Source organism: Oncorhynchus masou, chromosome 9 (assembly GCF_036934945.1).
Source record: "Oncorhynchus masou masou isolate Uvic2021 chromosome 9, UVic_Omas_1.1, whole genome shotgun sequence".
Lineage (NCBI taxonomy): Eukaryota > Metazoa > Chordata > Actinopteri > Salmoniformes > Salmonidae > Oncorhynchus > Oncorhynchus masou.
In genome coordinates this window covers 65,180,040-65,192,794 of record NC_088220.1, presented here as the reverse complement: position 1 = coordinate 65,192,794, position 12,755 = coordinate 65,180,040, and the positions used below count along the sequence as shown (strand labels likewise).

The following is a 12,755-nucleotide window of genomic DNA, read 5'->3' as shown; positions in this document are numbered from 1 at the left end:
TACTGTATCACCTTAGGCATGGACAAAGTACTTTCTCTCTCTTTGCAGCCAGTTCTCTCTTTCCTGTGTTTTGTTTACCATTTCATATGTTTTCTACTGGTTCATCCGAGCATGGTGTACAGTAGGATGTTGCTGCTGTGGAGGCGTCCAGGCCAGCCTCCCAAATGGCACTCTATACCCTATATAGTGCACTACTTTTGACCAGAGCTACTAGCCCTGTTCAAAAGGTGCTATCGAGAACCTAAAAGGGTTCTTCGGCTGTTCCCATAGGGGAACCCTTTTTTGTTACAGGTAGAACAGCGCTGCAGACATAAGCTTTAATATCATATGTCATCAATGAAATGTTCTCTCTACACACACACACACACACACACACACACACTTAACACTGCTTCCAAGTTCTCCTCTGTCTAATGTCCCTATTTTGTTCTCTTTTCAGTTTGTCTGGAAGTGGAGATCACCCCCACCCAGGGAGAGATCAGTGTCGGAGAGTCCAAGTTCTTTCTGTGTGAAAGTAAGCTTGCCCCTCTATCATTATACTGTAGTAGACTACTGCCTCTTTGGAAATATTTGGATCCCATTGTGCAGTACTGATTATACACTGTGACCTTTTGTGTCCTGTCCTGATATGCTGTGTGTAGACCACAGTTGTCAAGCCACTAGACAGGAACAAGGTAGCTGTAACCTTCTCTAGGATAACGGAGTACTAATACCTAATAAGGTGTATAGGTTGTTTCCTAGGTTGATAGCTGTCTTTTTGGCTCTTTATTTGTCTCTTGTTTACAGATTCAACATTGTGATAGCGAAATGTTTAATCCTAATGATTCTAGTTCGATACAAAAACAAACACATGTAACCGTCTCTTGTCTATGTGCAGTTGTTGGGGTAGCAAAGGAAATTGACTGGTATTCTCCGAGCGGGGAGAAGATAGAGCCCAACAAACCAGAGATCACCGTAACCCGAAACGACGAGTCCTCGTCCACGCTCACGCTCTACAAGGCCGGGGTGGACAGCGCTGGGACCTACAAGTGTCTGGCCACCAACGGAGACCAGTCAGCAGAAGCCACCGTCAACGTCAAGTTCTACCGTAAACTGCTCCTCCTTCTTCATTCTCTAGGGATGTGTCCAAAGGGGCAACCTAATCCCTCCCTATAAGGTTCACTACTTTTGACCAGAGTCCCATTGGCCCTGGTCTAAAGTAGTGTACTATTTAGCAAATGGGGTGCCATTTGGTACGCAGGCTAGATGTCCTGTTCAAAACCAGTGTGTGTTTGCATTATGACATAGTATAAAAACTCAGGGGGATGTCCTGATCACAGAGCGTTAAATTGTTATATTAAGAACCCTAAGCTGAAATGTTCTTAACCTTCGGTTTAGTTATGAAGGAAAAGCTCAAACTTTTTATTGAGGGCTTGAGGGAAAAATATCTTTATTTTCTGTTTTTCAGCTGGAGATAGATTTTTCATCAGTTCAATAAACCCCTCCAAAGCCCATTACGACAAGGCCTAATGTCTGTTGTGCATGTCTTCTGACTAATGGTTTCTATAGCTAAACACTGCCAAGCATCAGCAGTCCATCATCTCAACCCTTTATGGTTTCCCACTAGGCACAACATGCTAATGTGTTTAGAATAAAGGCAGTTAAGAGGCTGAGGTGTAGGGGAAAACAGTTAAATGAACCCATTGCTACGGCTCAAATAGCACCCTATTCTCTATGTAGTGCACCCTATGGGCCCTGGTCAAAACTAGTACACCACGTAGGGAATAGGGTGTCATTTGAGACACACACATTATGTTCTTCATGGTTTTAAATGGTTGAAAACATTCTAGTATTTTGTCTTGTAGAAAGGATCACCTTCAAGAACGCCCCCTCCCCCCAAGAGTTCAATGAAGGGGACAATGCCAACATTGTCTGTGATGTCATCAGCTCCCCTCCCCCCACCATCATCTGGAAACACAAAGGAGCAAAGATTCAGATGGAGAAGGATGGTGAGATAGATGCCATTTAGCCTGGAGTAGGGTTGCACAATTCCAGTAACTTTCCCCAAATACCCATGTTTTCCACAAATCCCCTTTTTTATTTTTCCAGGCAAGTCAGTTAAGAACAAATTCTTATTTTCAATGACGGCCTAGGAACAGTGGGTTAACTGCCTGTTCAGGGGCAGAATGACAGATTTGTACATTGTCAGCTCGGGGATTCGAACTTGCAACCTTTCGGTTACTAGTCCAACGCTCTAACCACTAGGCTACCCTGCCGCTGCTGAAGGAAGCAGGATTTCCTACTTAAATCTAAAAGACGGATTTGTGGAAAACCTGTGAATTTTGGTAAAGTTATCAGAATTGTGTAATGCTAAAGGGTTCCTATATTTCTGCTGTTTCCTTTTTGCACTCCCCCACCTCTTTGACTGTCAGCCTTGTCACCCGTTGTTACTCAACCATGTCAGAAAAGTCCCTATCCAGCTGTCAGACAATGTTCCATTTGAGCAATTCTTTGACAAATGTTATAACTGGTGGGTATGGGTATTTAAACACTTTAATTAAAGAATTTCCATAGAAAGTGAGATTTTGAGTTAAGGGGTCTCCGTCTGAAAAGCCCTTTCTTATCCCTCAGAATACTCATACATTACAATTTAATTCTGATCTGATCCTTCTCTCAGTCCGCTTTAAGATCCTGCCCAACAACCACCTGCAGATCCGAGGCATCAAGAAGACAGACGAGGGGTCGTACACCTGTGAGGGCCGCCTCATGGCCCGGGGAGAGATTGACCTCAAGATCATTAGGGTCATCGTCAACGGTCAGCCCACTTCTTCTTCCGGCTCTATTCCCTTGTCACTTTTTTCATGGTTTTGACACCATTTTGTGGTGTTAAGCCATCTATCAACATCCTAGACAGAAGATGACTGTGGGCTGGATTTCAGCCGTAATAACTTGGTCTCAGGTGTGTTAATGTCCCTCCCTCAGTGCTCCCTACCATCCGGGTGTGGCAGTCTGAGGTGAATGCCACAGCAGGCGTGGGCCAGTCTGCCATGTTGACCTGTGCTGCTGATGGATACCCAGAGCCCATGGTGACCTGGGCACGGTAAGACTGGAGCACATACTCTCTCTTATGCACACACTCAAGGCTGGTAGACTTATATGCCACTAACCAGTGTTTTGCAGATGTCCATCTGACCATGGAACTCATAGGCTACCAACACCAATGCAGGTAATGCGAGTCCCCTGCCCTAGGTTTTCTGTTGGCAGTGTAGTGTATTACTCTCACCTTCTTAGAAGAGTTAGAGGAGCTGTTCCCCTTGTTGCTAGGTGTGGGAAAGGACTGGTGTGAACTCCATGTGACACTTGTCTTTGGGGTTGAGTCTTAGGTAAAGGGGGAAGAGCTATTTTAACTCATCAGTCAAGGTGATAAGCTTTGAGCCTAGGGGTCATTGTCAGTGCCAATAAATAAATGGCTCTCTGGTATAGACTATAGAGATCATGATTGATGACTGGATTAAAAATATTTATTGTCATTAAATCGGAAATAGCGATTCAATGTCACACTGAAACATTACTTTGATAAACAATGAATTGAGATAATTTGAATTAAGTCTGTTTGACCTACTTCACAGAGGGAAAAATACTTATTTATTTATTAGATAAAAATTCTCATCAAGCGTAGTTAGCAGCAGATTTATTTTAGTTGTGTCGTCAAATCTGATTCTCTTTGTTTCACAAAAGCTGATTGTAATCAGAATAATCAGTGTGTGTGTGTGTGTTCCCTTTCTCTCTCCCAGAGCCGGTGTTCTTCTGGAGTCAGGAGACAAGTACAGCTTTAATAAGGACGGTTCAGAGATGACCATCATGGAGGTAGCCAAGCTGGATGAGGGAGAGTACACCTGCATCGCTAAGAACAAGGCTGGGGAGAGCGAACAGGAAGTCAGCCTTAGAGTGTTTGGTGAGGGTTTGTGATGGTTAATCATGGTTTGTCTATATTTATTCACAGTGGGAGGATTTTAACATTGGATTATTTTGGGGGTTATGTTGTGATTATAACTCTAGGTTTTAAGTACTATCATCAGATCTGGCAGGTGATTGATGTCACTATGGGATTGCATACTGTGAATGTAGCTCTACTGTAGGTCATACAGGTGAGTGTCACTGCAGGTTGGTTATAATGGCTCTGTGTGTGTCTGCCTTTGCTACAGTGAAACCTAAGATCACCTTCCTGCTGAACCAGAGCACGTCTGAGATGGCTGAGCAGGTGACTCTGACCTGTGAGGCGTCAGGGGACCCCACCCCCACCATCAACTGGAGCTTTGGCCTGCGCCCCTTCACTGAGGGAGAGCAGGTACAGTAGAGGCAGCCCACAGAGAGAGGCCAGCCTGGGGCTGTGTCCCCACTGCAGAGGGACACTCAGGGGATGTGTTTCATTTAAACATGGCAAGGCTCCCTTAGCCAGGTTCATCTCTGCTGATTAAGTATGACCCCAAAGCTGCATCTAGCTAATAGAAGTTCATATTACTACCTAGTAGCTACCTAGTTACCATCCCACCTTAGACGTCGTCCCTATAGCAGCTTAGGCCTATTTCCCTATACATGTAGCAGCTTAGACCTATGTCCCTATAGCAGCTTAGACCTATGTCCTTACAGCAGCTTAGACCTATGTTCCTATAGCAGCTTAGACCTATGTCCTTACAGCAGCTTAGACCTATGTCCCTATAGCAGCTTAGACCTATGTCCTTACAGCAGCTTAGACCTATGTTCCTATAGCAGCTTAGACCTATGTTAGCAGCTTCCTATAGCAGCTTAGACCTATGTCCTTACAGCAGCTTAGACCTATGTTCCTATAGCAGCTTTGACCTATGTCCCTATAGCAGCTTAGACCTATGTCCTTAAAGCAGTTTAGACCTATGTCCCTATAGCAGCTTAGACCTATGTCCTTACAGCAGTTTAGACCTATGTTCCTATAGCAGCTTAGACCTATGTCCTTACAGCAGTTTAGACCTATGTCTCTATAGCAGCTTAGACCTATGTCCCTATAGCAGCTTAGACCTATGTCCTTACAGCAGCCTCTGCTAGTCCCCTGCAGATTGCTACATACAGTCAACTATGAATCTTATATTTTCATACAATGCCACATAGTCCATATACGGTGCCTTCGGAAAGTATTCAGACCTTTTGACTTTTCCCACAATTTGTTAATTTACAGCCTTATTGTAAAATTGATTACATTTTTCGCTCATCATTCCACACAAAATATCCCATAATAACAAAGCAAAAACAGTTTTTTAGAAATGTTTGCTAATTTATAGAAAGAAAATTGAAATATTACATTTACATAAGTATTCAGACCTTTTACTCAGTACTTTGTTGAAGCACCTTTGTCAGTGATTACAGCCTCGAGTCTTCTTGGGTATGACACTACAAGCTTGGTACACCTGTATTTAGGGAGTTTCTCCCATTCTTTGCAGATCCTCTCAAGCTCTGTCAGGTTGGATGGCGAGCGTCGCTGCACAGCTATTTTCAGGTGTCTCCACAGCTATTTTCAGGTCTCTCCAGAGATGTTTGATCAGGTTTAAGTCTGGGCTCTTGCTGGGCCACTCAAGGACATTCAGAGACTTGTCCCAAGCCACTCCTGCGTTGTCTTGGCTGTGTGCTTAGGGTCGTTATCCTGTTGGAAGGTGAACCTTCGCCCCAGTCTGAGGATCTCTCTGTACTTTGCTCCGTTCATCTTTGCCTCGATCCTGACTAGTCTCCGAGTCCCTGCCGCTGACAAACATCCCCACAGCAGGATTCTGCCACCACCATGCTTCACCATAGGGATGGAGTCAGGTTTCCTCCAGAGGTGACACTTGGCTTTCAGGCCAAAAAGTTCCATCTTGGTTTCATCAGACCAGAGAATCTTGTTTCTCATGGTCTGTGAGTCTTTAGGTGCCTTTTGTCAAACTCCAAGGGGCTGTCATGTGCCTTTTACTGAGAAGTAGCTTCTATCTGGCCACTCTACAATAAAGGTCTGATTGGTGGAGTGCTGCAGAGATGGTTGTCCTTCTGGAAGGTTCTCCCACCTCCACAGAAGAACTCTAGAGCTCTGTCAGAGTGACCATTGGGTTCTTGGTCACCTCCCTGACCAAGACCCTTCCCCCGATTGCTCAATTTGGCCAGGCAGCCAGCTCTAGGAAGAGTCTTGGTGGTTCCAAACTTCTTCCTTTTAAGGATGGAGGCCACTGTGTTCTTGGGGACCTTTAATGCTACAGAACTGTTTTGATACCCTTTCCTAGATCTGTGCCTCAACACAATCCTGTCTCGGCTCTCTGCGGACAATTCCTTCCACCTCATGGCTTGGTTTTTGCTTTGACATGCACTGTCAACTGTGGGACCTTATATAGACAGGTGTGTGCCTTTACAAATCATGTTCAATCAATTGAATTTACCACAGGTGGACTCCAATCAAGTTGTAGAGAGATCTCAAGGATGGTCAATGAATACAGGATGCACCTGAGCTCAATTTCAAGTCTCATAGCAAGGGTCTGAATACTTATGCAAATAAGGTATTTCTGTTTTTTAAATCTAAAAACCTGTTTTTGCTTTGTCATTATGTGTGTAGATTTTTGAGGATCCTTTAAAAAAAGTAATTTTAGGATAAGGCTGTGACTTAACAAAATGTGGAAAAAGTCAAGGGGTCTGAATACTTTCCGAAGGCACTGTAGCTACTTCCCTGTAGTACCAATGATCTAATCTAGTCCAATAGACAGGTAATGGGTGGGGCCATTTAATCAGAGACACTCTCTAGGTACCTGTACAGGATAGGAGGAGTGTGGATAGGTGGAGCCCACGGGAAGGTCCGTTTACTTCGCTACATTCTCTCCCCCGCAGGCACATCTAAACAGGATCTATCAGGTATGAAATCAGTGTGGCACAGAAATGGAACAAAATCAGTTGATAGAACAAATTGCGTATGGGGTATGAGATTCGACAAAAACCCTGATAGGATCAAATAAGTATTTTTATCGAATTTTCTTGTCTGCGCTTCAGGCAATATTCCTTGAAAATCCTCAAGCTATATTATCAGGGTTTATGAAATCGATTCCAAAATGGCATCTTTTCCAAATATAGCCTGACTTTTTCGTTGCACTGGTCCTTACATAAAAGAGTGGTTCTGGGTGTTTGAACTTTGGGGGTTTCCTCTGCCTTGTCAACTGAGGTCAAAAGAGAAAACGGTTACCGTAATGACCTTAAAAAGAGAACCTCCTCATTTCTGTGTTGCCATTCCCGGTCCGATCATCTCCGTCTCTATGCATCGGGGCAGCTCCGTGCCATACTGTTGTTCAGTCTGTGTCCCTCTCTGTCCTCTCATGTAGACGATCTGTCTCATTGCATATCTGTCATCAATCATTCTGTCAAGGTTGAAGCCAAAAGCAAAATGCCTGAGTTTGCACCTGTGTTGTACTGGTATAGCGATCTCTCCATGGTGGTGGGTGAAGAAATTATTAGCAGCCTGCATTGAATTATCATTAGGAACATATTTAAAAACAGGAGCATTAAGGTGTGGCCTTCACAGCTGTGGCCTGGCACTGTGGGTCTCGTGGGCAATGATCCCGGAGGGAATGTCTTCTTTACAAGAAGCCAGGATAGCGTGATTTGGAAAATGGCTGCTAATTGTTTTTTAACCTGGCTGTCCCTCATCTCTGCCGTGCTAGCAACACTTATCACAGCGGCTGTGGTTCAAATAGGTTGGTAGACAGGTGAAAGGGGAAGCTAATGATCAACTCTCACATGAAATATGTGCCACAGTCATCTATCCAGCTATTATGGTGAATTGTTCATATAGGCCTATTATTTTAATCAGTGTTGTTGTATTTGCTTTTTGGCTATCAGCATGACAATTGTGGTTTTGTTTTTCCTATGTGGAATTGGTGTTGAGGGATATTTGTGAAAATCTTGTCTGTGTTACAAGTGTGTGTGCATGTGCATGCTGTGGTGTGCTCTTCACTAGTGTGTCATGCTACATATATCTTTGCCACCTCTCTCAGTGCTTTAACGTTCCTTTGCATTGCAGTCTGCTGACTGTTGTACTCATAGACATGGTGTAAAGAGGTGCTGGATTACCATTATCCCCGTTGACACGGCGTTAAAGTTTATTATTCCCTCAGATAGCTTCCACTCATCCACTCGAGTCTGACTGTTGTCTTAGGTAATGTATGTAATGACTAATAACTATAGCCTAAGAGGCTTTACTTTATAAAGAATGTGTTTTATTTTTTTATTCTACACAGCATATTCTCTCCTTACACATTTACGATAGTGATGGCAGACAAATTCACATTGTCACATTTGTATATCTACATAGACATTGAGATGGCAGTTGAGATGATCAGATTGGCAAAAGGTTTGAACCCATAGAAAAGCCTAAATGTGGGTCACACATGCCATGGTAACGTTGTCTTCCAAGAAGATACTGTATGTTTTAACTATTACATAAACACGTTTAATCCAGCTTACTCAAATCAAATTTTATTTGTCACATACACATGGTTAGCAGATGTTAATGCGAGTGTAGCGAAATGCTTGTGCTTCCAGTTCCGACAATGCAGTAATAACCAACAAGTAATCTAACTAACAATTCCAAAACTAATATCTTATACACAGTGTAAGGGGATAAAGAATATGTACATAAAGATATGAATGAGTGATGGTGCAGAGCAGCATAGGCAAGATACAGTAGATGGTATCGAGTACAGTATATACATATGAGATGAGTATGTAAACAAAGTGGCATAGTTAAAGTGGCTAGTGATACATGTATTACATAAGGATGCAGTAGATGATAGAGTACAGTATATACGTATACATATGAGATGAATAATGTAGGGTATGTAAACATTATATTAGGTAGTATTGTTTAAAGTGGCTAGTGATATATTTTACATCCTTTCCCATCAATTCCCATTATTGAAGTGGCTGGAGTTGAGTCTGTGTGTTGGCAGCAGCCACTCAATGTTAGTGGTTGCTGTTTAAAAGTCTGATGGCTTTGAGATAGAAGCTGTTTTTCAGTCTCTCGGTCCCAGCTTTGATGCACCTGTACTGACCTCGCCTTCTGGATGATAGCGGGGTGAACAGGCAGTGGCTCGGGTGGGTGTTGTCCTTGATGATCTTTATGGCCTTCCTGTAACATCGGGTGGTGTAGGTGTCCTGGAGTTTGCCCCCGGTGATACGTTGTGCAGACCTCACTACCCTCTGGAGAGCCTTACGGTTGTGAGCAGTTGCCGTACCAGGCGGTGATACAGCCCGCCAGGAAGCTCTCGATTGTGCATCTGTAGAAGTTTGTGAGTGCTTTTGGTGACAAGCCAAATTTCTTCAGCCTCCTGAGGTTGAAGAGGCGCTGCTGCGCCTTCTTCACGATGCTGTCTGTGTGAGTGGACCAATTTAGTTTGTCTGTGATGTGTATGCCGAGGAACTTAAAACTTACTACCCTCTCCACTACTGTTCCATCGATGTGGATAGGGGGGTGTTCCCTCTGCTGTTTCCTGAAGTCCACAATCATCTCCTTAGTTTTGTTGACGTTGAGGTTATTGTCCTGACACCACACTCCGAGGGCCCTCACCTCCTCCCTGTAGGCCGTCTCGTCGTTGTTGGTAATCAAGCCTACCACTGTTGTGTCGTCCACAAACTTGATGATTGAGTTGGAGGCGTGCGTTGCCGCGCAGTCGTGGGTGAACAGGGAGTACAGGAGAGGGCTCAGAACGCACCCTTGTGGGGCCCCAGTGTTGAGGATCAGCGGGGTGGAGATGTTGTTGCCTACCCTCACCACCTGGGAGCGGCCCGTCAGGAAGTCCAGTACCCAGTTGCACAGGGCGGGGTCGAGACCCAGGGTCTCGAGCTTGATGACGAGCTTGGAGGGTACTATGGTGTTAAATGCCGAGCTGTAGTCGATGAACAGCATTCTCACATAGGTATTCCTCTTGTCCAGATGGGTTAGGGCAGTGTGCAGTGTGGTTGAGATTGCGTCGTCTGTGGACCTATTTGGGCGGTAAGCAAATTGGAGTGGGTCTAGGGTGTCAGGTAGGGTGGAGGTGATATGGTCCTTGACTAGTCTCTCAAAGCACTTCATGATGACGGAAGTGAGTGCTACGGGGCGGTAGTCGTTTAGCTCAGTTACCTTAGCTTTCTTGGGAACAGGAACATGGTGAGAGCTGTAACAAGAACAATACTGTTCTATTCTAGTGCTCATACTTACATTTGTTTTGTAATTGCGTCGTTGTTTCAACCCCCTTATTTGAAGGCACTTGTTGTAACAATTGTTAATAGCTCAAATGTAATTGAAGTGTTCATGCATCATTTGGATATTATCTCTCAAACTGAAAGGCTGGGTTATATGAATATACAGTATATTAAACATTATACTTGATTTACAAAGTTTGCAAGCTGCAATTATCTGAGAACATTCAGGCTCTGGAAAGGAGGCGCAAACTCGCTTGAAAATGTGTTTTTTCAAAGCTCATTAGAGCTCAAACTTGGTACAGATGACCAGATATTGAATATTTCAGATTACTGTGTATTAAATCTTACTGGAGCTGCCTAATTTATGATAATGCGCTCCATGGAAACACAATGAGATCGGTCTAGTATTCAGATAGTTGAGAGATGTAAAGAGAGTAGGAAAGTAGCTATTAACTCTTGGGAATAGCCATTTGAAGGTGAAATGTTCTGAATGATCAGAGAGCTGTGGTGCTGTTGGTTGCTGTTGGCTGCTGCACTACAACATGATTGGTTCAGGGAGCGTTGTTGAAAAAGAAGAATGCTTTCAATCCAAGGGCTTGCTTTACTAAGCACTGGTACAGTAGGGTGAGACTGTAGAGAGGCTGTTGTTCTCTAGCTACACTTCTAACACAACGCTCATTTATGTGCCTGTCTGGTCAGTGGTGGTACAATGTGGTTCTCTGGACATTGAATGGCAGTTTGTTCTTATGGTATGACAGTTGGAATGCTGCTAGCCAGGATAAATGATGGAGAGCTTCCTAACTGATCCCAGTCAGGATGGGAGAAAAACACTTCCCCAGCCCAGTCCTGTAACCATACCCTACTGTAGGGCTGTTTATGACTATAGAGAGGATGCCTTTTGTGTGGTGCCGGGTGAGATAGTTATGTGAGTGTTTCTTCTGTAGAATCTCCTCTACAACAGTGCCTCTCTTCCTCCCCCCTCCCCCACCTTCAGTGATGTGATCATACATCACAGCTGAGAGAGAGATGCTCGCTGCTCACTGCTTACCCAGGGGATGAGGAGCGCTGCTTGGAAATTAGATTTGTCTGGGGGGGATGTTATTTAGTGCTGGTTTGCACTAAACTGATTAGATGCCATGGTGTTTACAGCTCTCACCATCAGCTAGTAATTTACTTTTGGTCCATGTCCCATTGTTTAAACAAACATAAAACATGGGTCTGACAGCGATATGTGTCAACTCAATTCCATACCTCACAGTTCTGTGTCCGACCAGCCACGACCAGGGGTGCTGTTAGTTATTTGTCCTGTAATAATGAGCAGCAGCACCGGTATTACGGAGCTAATTGAGCAGCAGCTCCTCCTCTGCGCTGTGGGGTCTGGAGCCAAACTGTTTTTCTGACGTAGGTGTTAAATGGGCCTGTCTTGCTGTGTGTCTCTCCTGTCTCGCCACACCCTAGTGGACCGTAAAGAATAGTGATATCATATTACCAACACACTCAATATCTACATTAGCTACATACCATGGCTCAATATACAGTACATGCAAAGATGTTCATCTGGACCCTCCCTACTTAGGATGAGTCTTCACTCAGTGTCTTTAACTTGACATACTGTATTGTTGGTCTGGTTTATTCATGTGTGTGGTTCTGCCCTGCAGTGTGAGTAAGCTTTTTCCCAGTGTTAACTAGTCTCTTGATGTGTGTGTTGTGTTTCTCTATGACAGGCAGTGAGTCTACAGTGGTATAGACTAGCCCATATTAAAGATAGATGCCAGAATAGAAGCCAGATGAATTCACTCATTATTCACTCATTATTCACTCATCTGTGAGTGATTGGAAGGCGTCCAGTTCTAAACGAGAGAGGATGGTCTGGAAGGAATGTTAAGATTGACTGTATTAATAATGAATTGAGTTCTGGGCCTTTTTGCCTGCAGTACGTTTCAGCAGATGGGACACTTGGTTGTTTTCTGCGTCTGATGGAAAGCTGTTTACCATTTTGCTTGTCGTCTGGCTTCCATACTCCATTCCATTCATCACTATGCCGTCGTCCATTATCAATCATCTCTCCTTCATGCCTCTTGTTTCTCCTTAACATTAGGAAACCCATAAAGCATGTTCTATTATAGTACCTGAATGGCGGAATTCAGAGAAAATAAATCCTCTATAAGTAAATACTTTTTTAATCACGTTTGATTATGTTTTTGTCGTGCGGAATTGTGTGTTAAGTTTTGTGTTGATTATATAACTTCATATTAAATGTGGATTCATCATGATTGATAATCATGAAAACAATTCTTAATAATTAGATTTTGAAGATGATATATGGAGAAATGTTGTATGATTTATTTTCTTCCAGCATCCCTCCATGCTAGCTCCAATGTAGTGTATATTATTTACACATGAACATGTACCCAGCAGGCTAAACTGGTTGAAATGATGTCATTACACCATTTTAGCCCGCTGGCTAGGCTTTTTCTGGTTTGATGCTGAGTAGTTTAATACAACTGAGGAGTGTGAAGTTTGATTAGTCTAATTGTTTTAACGTTTTAGCATTAGCC

The 12,755-nt window shown here is 43.6% G+C and overlaps 1 protein-coding gene across 7 annotated transcripts in view; it reads left to right on the top strand.

The window, feature by feature from the left end:
• Positions 1–12,755, top strand: part of LOC135546480 (neural cell adhesion molecule 1-like) — a 116,804-nt gene that overhangs the window by 81,796 nt on the left and 22,253 nt on the right. For 4 of the 7 annotated variants that reach the window (XM_064974934.1, XM_064974933.1, XM_064974938.1 and 1 more), the window contains exons 2-8: positions 440–514; positions 878–1,087; positions 1,845–1,988; positions 2,657–2,794; positions 2,962–3,079; positions 3,774–3,934; positions 4,185–4,327. In XM_064974934.1, coding sequence (XP_064831006.1) covers positions 440–514; positions 878–1,087; positions 1,845–1,988; positions 2,657–2,794; positions 2,962–3,079; positions 3,774–3,934; positions 4,185–4,327 — 989 coding nt within the window. Of the gene's footprint in view, positions 1–439; positions 515–877; positions 1,088–1,844; positions 1,989–2,656; positions 2,795–2,961; positions 3,080–3,773; positions 3,935–4,184; positions 4,328–6,852; positions 6,877–12,755 lie in introns of all 7 variants that reach the window. The other 3 variants (XM_064974931.1, XM_064974936.1, XM_064974935.1) reach the window with 1 other exon arrangement.